Genomic DNA, 19,861 nt, shown 5'->3' with positions numbered 1-19,861 from the left:
TGAATTCTCTCAGCGTTTGCTTGTCTGTAAAGGTTTTAATTTCTCCATCAAATCTGAATGAGATCCTTGCTGGGTAGAGTAATCTTGGTTGCAGGTTTTTCTCCTTCATCACTTTAAATATGTCCTGCCAGTCCCTTCTGGCTTGCAGAGTTTCTGCTGAAGAATCAGCCGTTAACCTTATGGGGATTCCCTTGTGTGTTATTTGTTGTTTTTCCCTTGCTGCTTTTAATATGTTTTCTTTGTACTTAATTTTTGATAGTTTGATTAATATGTGTCTTGGCGTATTTCTCCTTAGATTTATCCTGTATGGGACTCTCTGTGCTTCCTGGACTTGATTAACTATTTCCTTTCCCATATTAGGGAAGTTTTCAACTATAATCTCTTCAAATATTTTCTCAGTACCTTTCTTTTTATCTTCTTCTTCCGGAACCCCTATAATTTGAATGTTAGTGCGTTTAATGTTGTCCCAGAGGTCTCTGAGACTGTCCTCAGTTCTTTTCATTCTTTTTTCTTTATTCTGCTCTGCAGTAGTTATTTCCACTATTTTATCTTCCAGGTCACTTATTCGTTCTTCTGCCTCAGTTATTCTGCTATTGATCCCATCTAGAGTATTTTTAATTTCATTTATTGTGTTGTTCTTCGTTGTTTGTTTCATCTTTAGTTCTTCTAGGTCTTTGTTAATTGTTTCTTGCATTTTGTCTATTCTATTTCCAAGATTTTGGATCATCTTTACTATCATTATTCTGAATTCTTTTTCAGGTAGACTGCCTATTTCCTCTTCATTTGTTAGGTCTGGTGGCTTTTTATCTTTCTCCTTCATCTGCTGTGTGTTTTTCTGTCTTCTCATTTTGCTTATCTTACTGTGTTTAGGGTCTCCTTTTTGCAGGCTGCAGGTTCGTAGTTCCTGTTGTTTTTGGTGTCTGTCGCCAGTGGCTAAATTTGGTTCAGTGGGTTGTGTAGGCTTCCTGGTGGAGGGGACTAGTGCCTGTGTTCTGGTGGATGAGGCTGGATCTTGTCTTTCTGGTGGGCAGGTACACGTCTGGTGGTTTGTTTTTGGGGTGTCTGTGGACTTACTATGATTTTAGGCAGCCTCTCTGCTAATGGGTGAGGTTGTATTCCTGTCTTGCTAGTTGTTTTACGTAGGGTGTCCAGCACTTTGGCTGCAGCACCAATAGCCTTTCATCCACACGGCTCAGAATAAAAGTGAGAAAAAGTAGAAAGAAGGAAGGAAGGAAAGAAAGAAAGAAAGAAAGGGGGAGGGAGGGAGGAAAGGAAGGAAGGAAGGAAAGAAAGAAAAAGAAAAAGAGAAAGAAAGAAAGAAAGAAAAAAGAAAAAGAAGGGAAGGAGGGAGGGAGGAAGGAAGGAGGGAAGGAAGGAAAGAAAGAAAGAAGGAAAGAAGATAAAGTAAAATAAAGTAAGATAATTTAAAATAAAGTTATTAAAATAAGAAATAATTATTAAGAAAAAAAATTTTTTTAAAGAAAGAAAAAAAACGGACGGATAGAACCCAAGGACAAATGGTGAAAGCAAAGCTATACAGACAAAATCTCACACAGAAGCATACACATACACACTCACAAAAAGAGGAAAAGGGGAAAAAATAATAAATCTTGCTCTCAAAGTCCAGCTCCTTAATTTGGGATGATTCGTTGTCTATTCCTGTATTCCACAGATGCAGGGTGCATCAGGTTGATTGTGGAGCTTTAATCCGCTGCTTCTGAGGCTGCTGGGAGAGATTTCCTGTTCTCTTCTTTGTTCGCACAGCTCCCGGGGCTCAGCTTTGGATTTGGCCCCGCCTCTGCGTGTAGGTCGCCTGAGGGCGTCTGTTCTTCGCTCAGACAGGACGGGGTTAAAGGAGCCGCTGATTCGGGGGCTCTCGCTCACTCAGGCTGCGGGGAGGGAAGGGTACGGAGTGCGGGGCGAGCCTGCGGCGGCAGAGGCCGGCGTGACGTTGCACCAGCCTGAGGTGCGCCGTGCGTTCTTCCGGGAGAGTTGTCCCTGGATCCCAGAACCCTGGCAGTGGTGGGCTGCACAGCCTCCCCGGAAAGGGGGTGTGGATAGTGACCTGTGCTCACACACAGGCTTCTTGGTGGTGGCAGCAGCTGCCTTAGCGTCTCCTGCCCGTCTCTGGGGTCCGTGCTTTTAGCCGCGGCTCGTGCCTATCTCTGGAGCTCCTTTAAGCAGCGCTCTGAATCCCCTCTCCTCGCGCACCAGGAAACAAAGAGGGAAGAAAAAGTCTCTTGCCTCTTCGGCAGGGGCAGGTCCAGACTTTTCCCCGGGACTCCCTTCCGGCTAGCCATGGTGCGCTAACCCCCTGCAGGCTGTGTTCTCGCCGCCAGCCCCAGTCCTTTCCCTGCGCTCCGACCGAAGCCTGAGCCTCAGCTTCCAGCCCCGCCCGCCCCGGCGGGGGAGCCGACAAGCCTCTCGGGCTGGTGAGTGCTGGTCGGCCCTCTGTGCGGAAATCTCTCCGCTTGGCCTTCCGCACCCTTGTTGCTATGCTCTCCTCCGCGGCTCCGAAGCTTTCCCCCTCCGCCACCCGCAGCCTCCGCCCGCGAAGGGGCTTCCTAGGCTGTGGAAACCTTTCCTCCACAGCGCCCTCTCACTGGTGCAGGTCCCGTCCCTTTCCTTTTGTCTTTGTTTATTCTTTTTTCTTTTGCCCTACCCAGGTACGTGGGCACTTTCTTGCCTTTTGGGAGGTCTGTGGTCTTCTGCCAGCGTTCAGTAGGTGTTCTGTAGGAGTTGTTCTATGTGTAGATGTATTTCTGGTGTATCTGTGGAGAGGAAGGTGATCTCCGTGTCTTACTCTTCCGCCATCTTTCCCTCGTTCTCCATTATCTTTTAAGAAGCATATAGAGGAGGCATTTGAAAGGGATGAGTGAAACAATATAAATTTTGGTGAGGGTTTTCATGGCTTATATGTTTTTTTCTTTTATTCTCTAACTCTGTTGAAAGTGTGAGTGAGGGCCTGGAGGAAACCTTGCTTGGGAGAAGATAATCAAATCCAGGTTCTTGCTTTCCTTTGAATGCTTATTCCAGAGTAATAGAATGTTATTATCTGGAAGTGATATTAAAGATGATTCAGTCCATTCGTCACTTTTTATGGATGAGAGAATTGAGGTCTGGAGAGATTTAGAGGTCTTTCCAGCGACCCATATTAGTTGGTAGAGGGTTAGACTAAAAGTTTGGTTTCCATTTCTAGTCTGTTTTTCCACGATTCTTTTTTCCATTACAGGACTGAATTTCTCATGGATCTTGCCAGTTTTGCTTAGTTGACCAATCTGAGCGAATAGGAGCAGTTAACAACATTTCTAGCATACTATGTTGCATATAAATGTTTCCAGCAACATTTCTAGCATATACTTTTAAAAGGAGAATGTCCTTTTAATTTCACTGAGACTTTCCAGAAATAAAGGCAGAGACTTTTTAAAAAGATGGCTTATTATTATTATGTAATTTTATTGAAGTATAGTTGATTTACAGTGTTGTGTTTAATTTCTGCTGTACAGCAAAGTGACTCAGTAATATGTATTCTTTTTCCTATTCTTTTCCTTTATGGGTTATCACAGGATATTGAATGTAGTTCCCTGTGCTATACAGGAGGACCTTGTTGTTTATTAAAAGGTGGCTTACTATTATTGTCTAATAAATATATATTCAGGGCCTTAACTCCCCCTGGTACTGATTGCAGTGTTGGTTCTCCTCTGTTTGTAGGCTCTTAGAGGAGTCAGATAGAACCAACCTTGATAACCATAGAAAACCTAGAGGATTTTCAAGTAAATTTTATTATATTCTCCTATGGCTAGATTGAAGTTATGAAGAAGTTAGGAGAAGACTCCAGTGTGTATTTGACATGTAATTTTTGTAAGAGGGCAAAAGTATTGAAGTATTTTAAAGCAGTTTGGACTTGCTGTTTTATCTGCTGATCAAAGGCCTGTTGTAAATTTTTTGTTCCTTTTTAAACCATTTCAAATTCTTGTTGGAACTATGTGATAACTTAATCTTATCACTGCTTTCTTCCGTTTTGGCCCCATGAAATGAAAATGAAAAGAAATTGCGTATTTTCTTTAACACTATAGATGATTATAGCTAACATTTATTGATTACTTACTGAGTGTCAGGTACTGTGCTAAGGTTTTTATATGTATTTAAAAATTCTCATACATCTCTATGGGACATACAGTTATTATTACCTGTATTTTATAGATGATATTGAAACACAAAGAACTTGTTCAACATTACATAGGTAGTAAGAAGTAAAACATGGATTCATACCTAGACAGTTTTTTAAAAACTCCATTCCATTCCCTCTCAATATTAAAAGGTATTACAGAGACCCAATTATAAAGGGCTCAGAGCTTATTGAACAAAATAAGGGAAGGCCATTCACATTACAAGATGATCTAATGAAGGATTTCTTTTAAAAAGTAAGTTTCCAGGGTGTGTCATGTGTTCTCCGGTCAAAAACCCAGAGACAGCCATCTCATTATATGGGGAGTTTGGTCATCTAGTCTTGCCATCTGTTGAGTTATAGGGCTACCCTTGGATCAGTGGGCTATCCCTGATCCTGCCATCTTTGCAAAGAATAGCCCAGCATTGCCCACGGTGGATAAAGCTGTTGAGCTGAAAGAGTTGGTTGGGGATGGCAGGTCATGATAGACATATAGGCAACTCCTCTGAGTATCTAAATGGTTATTCAATTTATGTGCAGCCTTTAGGAGTATATCTATTATATAAAACAAGGACCATAGATGTTAGTTTCAAAATCTGTACATTATAGTTAGAGTATTTATTTGATCTCTTTCATAATTCTTTGGGAGGTAGTTATGACAGAGCCTCAAATCCATCTTTAATGCTTTGAGGATATTTATGTGCTCAATAAGTGATCTTGAGTATCCTGTAGTTGTGTTTTAGATTGCATCATCATGTGACCTAGTCTTAGATTATCAATTCCATTTTAAGCATATTGTCAAAGCTGAAGTGGAAACAGTTTTTTTTTTTTAAAGGATCTCAAATGGATGGGTAGAATAATTCTTTATCATACCTCCTGTTTCTTTCTAATAATTTTCTTTTATAAAGAAAATGTAATGCTCGCGTTACACATATATTTAGTTATTCTTATGGATAAACTTGTAAAAGCAGTGTTTTAAAAAGTTTATTGTAAATCAACTATACTTCAATAAAAAAATAAAACAAAAAAAGTTTATTTCTACACCAGGGGTGTGCAGTTATCTGGGTGGGGAGAGTTCTATGTTTGTGCTTTTCTTAGAGCTTTATTTAATTCACAGCCCAAAGTGATCACCATGTGATTAGAAATGTCTCAGTGTTAGTACTTGCTGCTAGATTTTTTCCTATTCTAGTTTTATGTTTTTATTTTTAGTTAACTCTTTTGTGAGTTGATCTGTGATGCATGAATAGATAAAAGAATGAAGTTGTTATTATTAAAAATAAAGTGACCCTAACAAAAAGGTCCTACTGTCTAGCACAGGGAACTATATTTAGTATCCTGTGATAAACCATAATGGAAAAGAATAGGAAAAAGAATATATATGTAACTGAATCACTTTGCTGTACAGCAGAAATTAACACAGCATTGTAAGTCAACTATACTTTAATAAAATTTTAAAAAATAAAGTGACTCTTTCCCTGAAGTCTGGGCTTATTCAGTTTCTTAGGGTACAGCCAAGCAGACCTAAGTCCTAAAAATTATTTTCTTGTATGTAGCTCATGTATGAAAACGCGTTTTCATCCATGTTCTTGTATTTGATATTCATAGTAAGGAGTCAGTAAACTTTTCCCATAAAGGACCAGATAGTAGTAAATATTTTAAGCTTTGTAGGCCATACAGTCTCTCTTCCAACTACTCAACTCTGCCACTAGGGCGTGCGAGCTGACACAGGCAATGTGTAAATGGATGAGCTTGACCGTGTTTCCATAAAACTTTATTTATGGACACTGGAATTTGAATTTAATATGGTTTTCATGGGTCATTAAATATTATTTTTCTTTTGTTTTTTTTCAGCCATTTAAAAATGCAAGAACCATTTTTAGCTCATGGGCTATGTGAAAGCAGGTTACGGGCCAGATTGCCTGACAGGCTGTCATTTGCTGACCCCTGCTTATAATAATCCTGTGAGACTTAGCTTACTGCTTTCTGGTTTTTTTGCCCTTTATTTTACCATCTTTTAACATTATTTTATGTTATTCTTATTTTATTACTTAATCATGTTTTCTTTCATTGTTAATGTGTGTGTAACTTTTAAAATTTAATAATTTTAATTAACATTTTAAGCTATGGAGTGTAGGGTCTATAATATTGTCATCTTTAATGCCTTGCACATTTATAAAAATTATATGCTCAATAAATATATATTTTTTAATAAAGATATTTATTTATTTTTGACTGCGTTTGGTTTTTGTTGCCGCGTGTGGTCTTTTCTCTAGTTGTGGTGAGCGAGGGCAACTCTTCGTTGTGGTGCGCAGGCTTCTCACTGGTGGAGCACAGGCTCTAGGCGTGCAGGCCTAGTTGTGGCTCACGGGCTCTAGAGCGCAGGCTCAGTAGTTGTGGCACACGGGCTTAGTTGCTCCGCAGCATGTGGGATCTTCCTGGACCAGGGCTCGAACCTGTGTCCCCTGCATTGGCAGGTGGATTCTTAACCACTGTGCCACCAGGGAAGCCCATATGCTCAATAAATATTTGAGAGAGTTGGAAAGGAATAATATCTGTCTTTCACTATTTGAAGGATTGTTGTGTAGATTGTTTTACTTACTGATTTATGTATTAAAAATGTGTTCCAGAATGGTTGTCTTGCATAATGAGTAGACGCAATAGGGAGGCAAAACTCACCTCAGAATGCAGGGATGAGAAAGGAGAGAAAGAAGCTCCTATTGATTGTGTTCTTTGTGTTGTAGTACATATATACTGTGGTCAGTGACATGTACAGTCCCTCATTTAACCTTTACAACTCTTTTAAATAGGTATTTGTTTACTCAGTTTACAGATGAAGAAACTTAGATAAAATACCTTAGCCTTAGATAAGTGAGTGGTGAGACAGAATTTGAACTGAGACCATGTTCTGTCCATATACTTTTCTTTTTATACCAAGGAATATTCAACAGTTAACCAGGCTGCTTTAAACACTAGCTACTTACTTATTGCTACAAGTTTTCACACACATATTAGATGACCAAGGACAGAGATTTTTTTTAGAGAAGGTGAAATGTTGAATTGAAGAACCTCTGTGATAAACTTTCAGATTCTCAATATGTGATTACAGTGAGCTTTATTTTGAAATGATAGGCAAAACACATTTTACTTGTTAATTTTATACACAAACTCTTACCTCTCTGTTTTTAAGAAATATTTATTTATTTATTTGGCTGCATCAGGTCTTTGTTGTGGTGTGCAGGCAGGCTCTAGAGTGTGCAGGCTCAGTAGTTGAGGCACGTGGGCTCTAGAGTGCATGGGCTTAGGTGCCCCACAAAATGTGGGATCTTAGCTCCTCTACCAGGGATTGAACCTGCGTCCCCTGTATTGGAAGGTGGATTCTTAACCACTAAACCACCAGGGAAGTCCCTCTTACCTCTCTTTAAAGAAAGGTGTTTAAAAGTGTTTCACAAATAAATTCGTAGTATTGCACAGTGAAATAAGATTGAGGAATGTACATGAAGTTTCTATTAAACTATATGTTTAGTAGACACCAATGATTAAATCAGATCTTAAGCTGATCGTTCCAACTCATTTTCTTGAAGTTGAAGATTGAGTCAAGCTAAATTAAATGCAGGTTAAAAGTATAAATGGAGAGGTTTTAAATGGTTATAAATGGAGAGGGAATTCCCTGGTGGTCTGGTGGTTAGGACTCCACGCTTCCACTGCTGGGGGCCTGGGTTTGATCCCTGGTCAGGGAACTAAGATCCCGCAAGACGTGCGGCGCAGCCAACAACAAAAGAAGTATAAATGAAGGAAGTTTCTGAAATTGTGGAGTTTCTTTCTTGACTCGGCAAACATTTTGAGTCTCTGTACTGCTACCAGGAGCTCGTACTAGTGAGAGAAGTGGACAGGGATAGAGCTTCTAAGAGGACCCACTTCCTAGGAAGGTGATGTCTGAACTTATTTCTTTTCCCCTTTATTAGCTTTAAAAATTATTTAAAAACACATAGTCATTGAAAATATTAAAACAATCTAGAAGTATAAATCGTAAGAAGTGTAAATCCTATTTTCACTTTCTGCCCTCTGATCCCCATTCTTCAAAGTTATAGTTAGCAGATTGGTAAATATGCTTCCAGATTTTTTCTTATGCATATACAAATAGGCTCCCCACTCCACCCCCCACAAAAAAAAACTGGGCTCACACTATATGTAATTTTGTAACTTGCTTTTCCTCCCTTGTGATGGTCTGTAATGTATATGTTTCCATCTCAGTAGAGACAGATTAATCTCATTTAAAAACCTGCTGCTTCACATAATAGGATGGAGTATCATTTATTTACATTATTTCTCATTGCTGGACATGTAGGTTTTAAACCTATTTACAAAAAATAGATATCCTTGTACTAATATATTTGTTTTCCTCTGTGAATTAAGTTTTAAATGATGAGTAACATAGAGGCAGGTGAAGAGAATGAGGATTAATGTGAAGGGGAAATGTTTTCTAGGCTAAGGGAACAATGTGTACTTTGAAAACACTGCTTAAGAAAATGACAAACTTTTAGTTAGGGGAGAAGCATTTCTCTTTCTATGCTGTGGAAGTATAGCACCTCTTGTTTTCTTAACTGTGCTAGAGTATCTCATTTTATGGAATCGGCATTTCTTTACTGAATAATTTATGGTTACATAATTTTCTCATTTTGGAGATTAAAAATTTTTTTCAGTAACTGTTACCAGGTAGAGAAGTAGAACCACAAGCTGATAAAAATGGTATTCAAGAGGTCACACAGAGGTTATGTGGGTAGTTTTGGGAATAGAGCTTATATCTTGGCTATTTTTCTCTTCTTAACAGTGTCTAATTGAGAATTCTTGCCCAGAGTTCAAAATAGCTTTTTGGGTGGCTAGTCCCCCACTGTTATCCAATTGAAACAAATTTCGGTTGATTCAAAAAACAGGTATTGCAAAGTTGCTAGTTTATCAAGTAGTTATCTTAAAATGGATAGATAGATGGCTTAAAGTAGGTGAATAACATTTTTTACTCTTAAGTATAAAATATTGTTATCCTTAAAGAGTTTTAGTTGCTGCTGTTTTGTTCCAAATTTCCAATTTTGGAATGTTGCCCTATAGGGCATATCAAGTACTACTTAGTGTTAGAATTTTATCATTCCCCTGACAAGGAAGAGAATCTGCTGATTTCTTTAAAAATACATAAGAAACAAAACACGGTCTTAAACAAGGGTCATAACATCTTTCTGAACTGTTTCTAAAAGTAAAAGCCTTTATTTTTGGTTGCCAAGGATGCTGTGCTGTTTGGTTACATGTGCTTTGTTGAATAGAAATATAAGTCTTTGTAAGGCTCAACTTTCAAAATCTTACTTGTTTTTAAAAACATATGCTTAATAGTTCTAATTAGTGTTATTAATTTGAATAACATGAATGAGTTGAGTAAATTAGCCTAATGTGTTCTCTCATTACCTTAAACAATAATTGTATTATGTGTTGTAATACATGGTTATGAAGTATTCATACTTTGTTCTAAGGGAGTTATTACTTTATGTGAAGTGTAATTTTTTAGCATTCATATCTATTTTTTTACTTGGAGTTATTTTTCAAGAGTAAAGTATATGTTTAAACACAAAGTAACTTACTTTATGTCTAATTTTTCTAGGGCTGCTTTGGAAGAAGTAGAAGGAGATGTGGCAGAATTGGAACTGAAACTTGATAAGGTAAATTTTACTTTAACTTTTTAAAACATTAATTCTTGTTTTGCATAATGATTTGTTCCTGTAACACTAGATGGTTCAAGTGACTTCTTTTATCTCCGTGAGGGCAAATGCTAATATTATCCCAATATTATGAAGAAGTTGAGGCTAGAGACATTAAGTAGTTTGTTGAAAATTTAATCTAAGTGCCAGAGCAAGAATCTGAACCATGTCTGACTAGGCATCTTTTATATTGTTGGATGGTTGTTTCCTTCTCCATCAAAAAGATTGCAGTCTTTTTTGATGCTTAATGGATATCATATGTAACCTAACCACTCTTGTTTATACATTTGGGTGAGGCCATGTTCAAATATAAAATTTTAAATACTCCTTCCATTTTTTAAAGCTAATGCCAGAAATGCTGAATATGTATTTAATAATTGATATTAAATGGTCATATTCTATGCAAGGGTAGATGTAGATTGATTCCTATCTTCTGTATTAATTATTGATAATCTTTTTTTTTTTTTTGGCCTCTACCCAAGAAATGTTATCTGCTGTATAACAGGGAAATATGAGAATGAGTAAGACATGGCTTCTGATCTTAAGTAACCGTTGTTCATTGTTAAAATTTTTGGAGATAAATGTGTATATTTGAATACCTTCTCTGAAAATAATTTCCTATTTATGTAATTATTATTATAAATGGAATTATTATGTAAAGCAGTGCTTCTCAAACCTTACTGTGCATAGGAATATGTGGCGTTCCGGTGAAAATATGGATCTAGATTCAGTAAGTCTTGGTATCTGAGAGTCTATGTTTCTAACCAGATTTTAGGTGATACCAATGCTGTTGTTCCATAGACTGCATTTTGAATAACAAGGATATAATATATATTAACTAGACTGATGGTTTTCAAATGTTTTGAAATCATGAAATATATGTATATAATGTAAATAGTATAGAAACTATATAAAGCAGTAGTTATTAGTTATATATGTAAAACAAAATAATTTTAGAAAATGTTTAGTAGTAAGTTATTTTTGTGCAGTACTCTGTAGTTTTCAAAGCACTTTGATATACAGTATGTTTTTGGATTTTTACAATAATCCTGTGAGGTGGGTAGGACAAGTGGATTATTTCCATTTTATAGATGAGGGTCCCACAGCCCAGAAAGTGAAGAGGACTTGCTTCAAATCACAGAGTTAGAAAAGGCAGAACCAGGGTTAGAATCCATCTGTTTTATTCTTAGTTCAGTGCTCTTCTTGTGCACCACTGTACTCCTGGATCCATGTTGAGGGAGCACATGCCACTTGGAAATTTTCTGAGGAACACTAGCAAGCTTCCAGGCAAGTGTTTTTAAAAACTAATGTTAGAATTTTTTGTAAGGATATTATTTTCAAGAACTTTATTTTCTATTTAAAATTATATATATGGGATCGTTGTTGTTATTATTATCCCCTGAGGTATTACATTTATTTTTAAGGACTCTGTGAAACAAAGTTTTTAAACCCTTAAGGTAGGCAGCAGAAGATGTAGTTTTGATTTTCTGGTAGGTTTATAAGAGAGTATATAGAAGGAGAAGGCTTTTCAAAGAATCACAGAGTAGTACAATAAGGATATCTATTCTCTTTGGGCAGAACTGCATCTAAATCAAACAAAACACTTGTGTCGGGGGGACCTCAAAATTTAAAGTACCTAAACAGAATCCTCTTACAGTATTTTTGTTAATGATTTGCTTTTATGAGCAGCTATCTCCCCCCCGCCCTTTATATCATTTGGTTGCAGTTGAGAGACTGGTAGAATCTTAAAACCAAAAGATTCAAACCAAAACCAAGTTGTCACAGTATTGGCATTCAGTACTAAGAACCCTAAATCCTTTCTAGAGTCCATATTACCCAAAGGGCTACTCAGGTTATCATGGAAGCTTTGGCATCTTTTAAAATATCTTCCACCCAAATAGAATTTCCATAGTTACTTTTATATTTCTCTAGTTTAAGATCTTGATCCCTTATACAATGTCCCTTTCCCAAATTCTTAAGCTATTACTGATCATTTTTACTTTAGAATTATGAGGAGTTACAATTAAAGAAGAGAGCCTGTGAGGAGCAAGAAATGGTTGTTATTGAAGGAGGTGGCATTGAAGGACTTGTGGAGGGGAGGGGTTGCCTAAAACTAGTTTACTGATTTCATAACTTTGTGCAGGACCAGTTGTACCTGTAATATTGCAAATCATGGCAGCAACAGGTTTAACCAGCTTGACAACCTAGCTTATATTTATTTTGCTTATAATGTATGCCACCAGTAGTTATATTCTTTCTGATGAGTAATGCTCCATGAATGGATGGCATTATTCGACTAGGTCCAATTATTTATCCATTCTGCCAGGTATTCTGGCATTGGCAATACACAGAGCATCATAGTGGCCATCTAGATATAATTTCTGTATCTATTGCATCTTCTCACTGGAATGCTTGTTCCTTGTTTGTTAAGCAGATACCCTTTAAATCACAGCTGAGGTACTACCAAACTTAGGTTCTTTTTCAGGTATTGCATTATTTCTTGCATTTTTACATTTTAAAATTGTACTGCCATTTAAATTATTATAATATTATTGTAATTTTTGGTTTGTAGCATAGTCTAGTAATTAAGAGCACAAAGCCTGGAGCAAGGCTTTACCACTTACTAAGCTGTATGGCCTTGGGCAAGTTCCTAAACATTCCTATGTCTCAGTTTCTTCATCTCCAAAATGGGGAAAATAAGAGTATCTATTATAAGGTTATTATGTGAATGAGATGTGTTAATACATGTTAAGTGCTTTGACACATGATAAGTTCTAAATAAATGTTAATGATGGTGGTGTCTTTTCAACAGACTCTTAGATCTCCTTGAAGACAGATTGTCTTTAACAGGGAAAAAGCCCTCATTTTACTCTTAGGTAAAAATCTTCCCTCTTTGTAGGCTTATGTTATTTAGTATAGCTGTCATCACTGTCATCTAATAAGGACTTTGACAGCTGGCAAAGTATCTATCTGTCTATCACCCAGTCAATCCTTCCACCTGAGTAGCTGCAGTATATATGTGCTTCAGCTATATGACAACTTCATGTTCCCTCCAACGCCTGCGATTGTGACCTTTATTCTAATTCTGATACCTGTTTTCCTGGCCATATGCTGTGTCTTGTTGCTCAGAGTCGTAATCTCTGAAACTCTGGAATGCTCATTGATATCTTACTTTCTGATGTGAGTCTCCAGTCTTTCCAGTTCTCATCTTGGACTCCTCCTCCTTCTGTTTTTCAAGCTTATCTAAATCTCTAGTCTTTCAGTCTATCTGCTTCCAATGTTTCAGATCCCTTTTTTATTCACTATATATCTTTTAAAATAATTTTTTTAATTGAGATAAATTCACCTAACATAAAACCCACCATTTTAAAGTGTACAACTCAGTGGTTTTTAGCATATTCACAATGTGAATATACTACTTAATTCCCTTACCCTGATAAGAAACTCTGTACCTGTTAGTAGTCAATTCCAGTTTCCCTCTCCCTATATCCTCTGGCAACCACTAATTTACTTGCTGTCTCTGTGGATTTGCCTGTTCTGGACATTTCATATAAATGGAATCATACAGTATTTGACCTTTTGTGACTGGCTTCTTTCACTTAGCATAATGTTTTTAAAGTTCATCCGTCTATATTGTAGCATCGCCAGTATTTCCCTTTTTATGGCTGAATAATATGCCATTGTATGGATATACCATATGTTGTTTATCCATTCATCAGTTGATGGACATTTGGGTTGTTTCCACTTTTTGGCTATTATGTATAATACTGCTGTGAACCCTTCCAGTCTACTCTTAACTTATCACATCATTATTTCTCTTATGGAGACCTTCATTTCCTTTCCATAACATCTACTCTGCAGAATTCTGACTATATTTGTCTAACCATCTATATCCTCTGTCCCTTATCTGGGCTATAAAGCCCTACAGGAGAAGTTACACAACTGTTTGGTGAAACTAATTGGTGGAGCTACACATACCTGGGATTCATGATGCAAAGCAATTTTTCTGACACTCAGTCAGGTTATCTTACTATGTTTAGCGTCTCTTATATTTCACTGTTTTCTCAAGATTCACCACCTTGCTCTTCATTCTTAGTAGAGGAACTTGTCTCTTACTTCCTTTTGGTGGGAACACCTTTATTTCTTGCTTTTAATCTAGAAACTTAACAGAATCTGTCCTTATTCCATTTTTTTTTCCCATTTGAGTGATAAAAATATCCCCTTTCCTATGTAATTCCAGACTCTAACTTCTCAGGACTTTGCTTTAGCCATCTCTCTCCTTTTCCTTCTCTACCACCTCATTATTTTAAGTAAACAAAAACGTTTGTTTCTCTTGAATCAAAACAAAACAAAACAAGAGGAAAATCTCACCTCTGACAAGGAATTGCAAATCTTTATCAAGTAATTACCATGTGCCAGTAACAGTTTGTGCTAAGATCTTTAAGTGCATTATCTTAACTCTTATAGTAACCCTCTATGGTTTGATACCATTGTCATTGTGTCATACAGAAGAACCTGAAGCTTCTTGAGGTTGAGGTCTCTCCGAATCACTTAGAGCATTAAGTTTGGCGGCAGAATTTGAACCTAAGCCAACTGAGCCTATAAACCTGTTTTTAACCATAATGTTCTACTACCAACCTGTCTGTTTCTGTTTTTATGGAAACTTTCAATTTAATCATTTTTGAATTATTTAATTTGTTGAATAAGCAATATCACACATGTGGTACAAAATTCAAAGGTACAAAAGTGTACCTAGTGAAAAATTAGTCATCATCTAATCTGTATCCCAGAGGAGTACACTGACCTAGTTTCTTGTGTGGTCTTCCAGAAATCTCTTAAGCATGTGAAAGATTATATGTATTTGTACTCTTCTCTCCCCACTCCAACAAAGATATTAGCGTTGTTTTAATTTTGCTTTCTTAAAATATATAATTTAGATTTTGTTCCTTATTAATTACAGAGCTGCCCCATTCTTTTTAATGGCTGATTGTGTCTAATTGTGCAAATATATCTGTATGATACATTTCTAAAAGTGAAATTACTACATTAGAGGGCATGTATGTTTAAAATTTTTATAGCTCTTACTTAGTTGCCTTTCATAGAAATTGTACCAGTTTACATTCCCACCAGCAGTGTGTGAGAGTGCCTATTTCCCCATACCTACCTTCTCTAAAACAGCGTGTTATCACATTTTTTGACCTTTGCTCTTCTATAAAAAATAGTAATTTACCTTTCTTTTATTATGAGTGAGGTTGAGTTTCTTTTCATGAACAGGTATATTTGAATTTTCTTTTCTGGGAATTACCTGTACATGTCTGTCAGCCATTGTTTTTGTAGTGGCTGGTTGGATTTTCAAAAATGAGTTGTATACCCTTTCTTGTAGTAGGGAAATTAGTCCCTTGTGATTTGTTGCTAATATTGTTTTCCAATATTGTCATTTGTCTTTTGACTAAGTTTTTTTTTTTCCCTTATCTAAATGTTTTATTGTTATGTATTTGAATTGATTAGTTTCTTCTATGGCTTTTGAGTTTTGCATCCTTTTCAGAAAGACTTTTCCTACTTTGAGATTATAAAAAATACCACCTCCTGTTTTCTCTTTGTTTTCTGATTTAATGTTTTATGTTTAAATATTTATTCCATCTAAATTAATTTGGGGGTTTGGAATACAACTTAGTTTCTTTTTTTAGATGGCTTTAGATGGCTGTCCAGTGTCCTTGTGTCATTTATTGGATAATTTTTTACCCCCCTGGCTGGAGTGTGTATCTGCTTCTTCACTCTGTATTCTCTTCCATTAATTAATTTGTCTATTCACATCCATTACCAGACTTTTAATTACTGCACCTGTATATTTTAATATGGGGCTAATGTCCCCACCTCATTACTCTTTTTCAATTTTTTTGATGCTCTTCTTGCATGTTGGTTACTCATATGAATTTTAGAATTAGTTTTTTTGGTTGTTAAGATACGTTTTTTTTTTTTTTTTTTTTTTTGAAATAGCAAACTATTTGAAGGACTAGTCTCTGCCAGCATTTCTCATAGTGGGTTTTGTGGAACATTGGTCCTATGAGGATGCTTCCTCTAAAGAGAATTCAATCAATGTCAGATAATTTTGAGAAATGCTACCTATTACATACTTCCTTTCTAGGATTCATAATACACATTAATATATCAAAAGCTCTTACAAATTTAGTAATAAAGAAATCTGTTTAACTTGACAAAATGAGTTTCCCAGACTTACTTGATCACAGAATCCTATTTTGGTATTGAATGTTCCCCTGGGATATTCTATAGAATATATATTGGCGAAGAATTGACCTCTCATTATGTCTTCTTCATCTGCAGTTCATAACTCATTGTAATCTGGCTACAGCCCCCCCAGTTTCTCTTAAAACTATTCTTGCTAGGGATGCTGGTGACTGTCACCAAACTCAACAAACTTTTTTTAAGTGTTTTTAAAACTTGACCTTTATGGATTTTCAACCTATTCATCATCCATCTTTTGATACTTTGTTCTTTCTTGACTTTGATGAAATTAATCTGTTGCTTTTCCTCCTACCTTTCCCTTTTCCTTTTTAGTCTCCTTTGTGGGGTCCTCACTGTACACACTGTGACCCCTGCTTTTTATCTAGACTGTAGCACTGATACTTTATTTGCTGCTGACTCCTGTGTGTGTATCTACAGTACACTTCTCTTTTTTGAGCTTTAAATATCTATTTTCACTTGGGTTTGATAGACTTTCCACTTGACTTATTTCACAGACCCATCTAGCTCAGGCCTACCTCACAGGCCCAATGCTGTTAAAACAAGTCTTGGCTGGACAGTATAGTGTCTTTGTGCAAATTAGCATCTTGTAGCAGATATAGCCCTCAGCAAGCAGAGCTCAGGCTGGATTTCATCCCCTGTTTTTCCCTTTGGTAGGACACTATCTGCATAATTGTACTTCGGTACTCAACTAATTTCTAAATTTGTCTCCTCTCTTCTCTCCCTGCTTACTGCGTTAATTCAGTCTCTCTTAGTTTTTGGTCTAATCTCCTTATCTTTATTCTTTCCACTTCCGTATCTTACTTTTTCTTCTTTTAGGTCATCATTCTAAAATGGAACTCTGGTCAACTCACCCATTCGATGTCTTTATTGTTTTCCATTTCCTTTCGTATAAAATGTGAACACCTTAGCTTTGCACACAAGGCTTTTCCTGATCGGGCCCTTGTATACATTTTCACACTGTGCTAAGCTACTTAGTGCCCCTGGTTTGCCCTGCCGTCTAAGCTTCAGGGCCTTAGAATATGCTTTTCCTAGAGAAGTGTCTTCTTATTACCCTTATCTGATTGGCTAATTCCTGTTGGTGTTCAGGGCTTTTCTCAAGTGTTACCTTTTCCAGGAACCCTTCCTTGATCCCCATAGCCCTCATTACGCATTCCTCCTTTGTTTCCTCTTGCATGATTTTGATGAGCATAGCAGTTGTACTTGTGCTAAATAGAATTTATCTGCTTTTTGAATGGTTAGAATTAGAAAAGAGATTATGTTTTTCACTTCTGTTCCTCTGGGTTCCAGGGTAACAGTTTTAAATTACACTCCTGAGATCCTTGAGCTGTCTTCTAAAGTTTTCCTGAGCTCTTTATCTTCTTCTTGGTGGCCCCTCTTCCCACCCTTTCATTACCCTTCCTTCATCTAGAGCAGCTCCACTTTTATCTTTTTTAATACTAGATTTTCAGCCAAGTTTTTGTTTACTTAAAGAAAATGTTCTGTATCTGAGTGAACTGAAGAAAGAAACAAGGAAGGGATAGAAAAAAAAAGAGAGAGAAAAGGAATGAAAGGGAAAAAGAGAAAGATGAAAAAAAGAAAGAAGAAAGGAGGGGACAGGAGAAGAGAGAGAGAAGCTCTGTTCTAAGATTTAGCACAATGCCTAGATGGTAGGCATTAGAGAAATATGGTTGATTAAGCAATTCTGCTTTGATAGTCTGATATTAAAATGACCAGCATGACTAACCCACCATACCAGTTTACTTCCCTTTTCTCCACCATACCATAGTTGTGTTTTTAAAAAATCTTTTATCATACTGCTTGCTCTGCCTGAAGTTTCCTTTCCTTCCTTCCAAGGGGTGCTTAATACATTTTTATGGGGTTAATTTATGGGATTGAATTTAACTTGATAAAATGATTGGTTGTTGTTGTTATCAGACAGCCTCTGCATCCTGAAAGGTCAACATTTTTTGGTACAGTTCTCTTATGAATTTACTTTTTAAGCCAAAGGAAAAAAAACAGTTTTCATTTAGTCTATTTTGGGTTTATTGATGAACTATAATTTGTCTTAACTAGGCTAACTCATGTGGTTAATGCTAGCACTTGTTTGATTAAGTAATTTGTAAAATTATTTTCAATGATATGATGTTTTTCTTTTTCAGCTTGTGAAGCTATGTATTGCAATGATTGATACTGGAAAAGCCTTTTGTGTTGCAAATAAACAGTTCATGAATGGGATTCGAGACCTGGCACAGTATTCTAGCAATGATGCTGTAGTTGAGGTTAGTATTATTAAATTTAGTTAAAATGGTAAATGAAACAAGATGTTAAGAGAATTATGCATCCATTTACCTTATTAATAGTAGTAGTGGTCCTTAAAATTAGAAGTGGAAAAGCTATCATCTGTTGGTGCTATCTGATATAATCCTGTTTTCTAGGACAGTTAGAAGGTGATGGTTGATTTGCATTGTGGATATAAGTTTACTATACTTGCTGCTAGGTGAACTGAAGCATCTACAAGGGGACCTGAGCAGTGAGAGTAGGATCATGCTTATTAGTAGCTGTTTATCGGGGCAAGCAGAGAGCATTAACCCAAGATTAGTATCTAACTATACATTTTGGGGGCTGCATAGGAAAGTTCTGGTCAGCTAGCTATGCTGTGTTAGCTTAGACCCCTGGCTATACTATGTGGTATTATGACATTTCTTTTAAGAAGAATAATAACTGGTACAGAAATGGTTGTAATTTGATGATTATGTGATCCATAGATGCCTAAATGGACAGTCTTGATATACTCAATTTTCCTTAGGTTTACATGGGCCATTTCGATTTGCTAGTATAATAGTATTGATAGGGCAGGCTAATTCTTTGACTGTTCTAGGGTTTTATGTTACTACATGTAGACTTGACCTCTCTGCAGAGCATGCCTGAGAGGTAGTGAGATTGTCCTAGTGAGAAATAAATGTTACTGTTTACAGTGTAACTTGATCTTTCTGTCAGAAATGCTGAAGTAACATTTTTGTGGCCTATATTAGTAGCTCTTAAATGACTTGGTTTTCTTTTGATTTCTTTCTCATAGACAAGTTTGACCAAATTTTCTGACAGTCTTCAAGAAATGATAAATTTTCACACAGTAAGTGTTTAGTAAATAGGTGTTATTATGACCATGTTCATGTTTTAGTACTTTTCTTTGGTGGCAGTATTTTATAAAATTACTTAAGTTGGAAAATGAATGACTTTGATTTGTCAACAACTTTTTAGTTGGGTGGATCTAAAATTGTGTGTGTGTGAGGGAGAGACAGAGGGAGAAAGTATAGATGTGTATTATTTCCCATTCTATAATAGTGAACTTTAATTTCAATGAAGTACACACCCATAAAAGTTAATTTTTTTCCTTTAAGTTGTGCCTTTATAAGTTTTTAAGTAATTTCAAGAAGAAAGACGTACAAGTCATCATTCTAAAATTAGCTATTTCTTTTAAGATACAAATATATATATCCCCTTTGAGGACAGATCTTCAAGAATGAGGGATATGTATTACTTTTGGAATGTTGTGAAATTCCTTTATAAGTTTTGTAAACGTTTACTGAAATAATGTGGGATCTTTTAGTTGCGGCGTGTGGGATCTAGTTCCCTGACCAGGGATTGAACCCAGGCCCCCTGCACTGGGAGTGTGGAGTCTTAGCCACTGGACTACCAGGAAAGTCCCTCA

The 19,861-nt window shown here is 36.5% G+C and overlaps 1 protein-coding gene across 7 annotated transcripts in view; it reads left to right on the top strand.

Annotated features, from left to right (window-relative positions):
* ACAP2 (ArfGAP with coiled-coil, ankyrin repeat and PH domains 2) overlaps positions 1-19,861 on the top strand; it is a 164,605-nt gene that overhangs the window by 54,527 nt on the left and 90,217 nt on the right. For 5 of the 7 annotated variants that reach the window (XM_067738484.1, XM_067738482.1, XM_067738480.1 and 2 more), the window contains exons 2-4: positions 9,813-9,870; positions 18,312-18,431; positions 19,229-19,282. In XM_067738484.1, coding sequence (XP_067594585.1) covers positions 18,333-18,431; positions 19,229-19,282 — 153 coding nt within the window. In that variant the 5' untranslated portion in view covers positions 9,813-9,870; positions 18,312-18,332. The remainder of the gene's footprint in view (positions 1-9,812; positions 9,871-18,311; positions 18,432-19,228; positions 19,283-19,861) is intronic. The other 2 variants (XM_067738485.1, XM_067738483.1) reach the window with 1 other exon arrangement.

Source organism: Pseudorca crassidens, chromosome 5 (assembly GCF_039906515.1).
Source record: "Pseudorca crassidens isolate mPseCra1 chromosome 5, mPseCra1.hap1, whole genome shotgun sequence".
NCBI classification, from domain to species: Eukaryota; Metazoa; Chordata; class Mammalia; order Artiodactyla; family Delphinidae; genus Pseudorca; species Pseudorca crassidens.
This window is presented reverse-complemented; position numbering and strand designations above follow the sequence as displayed.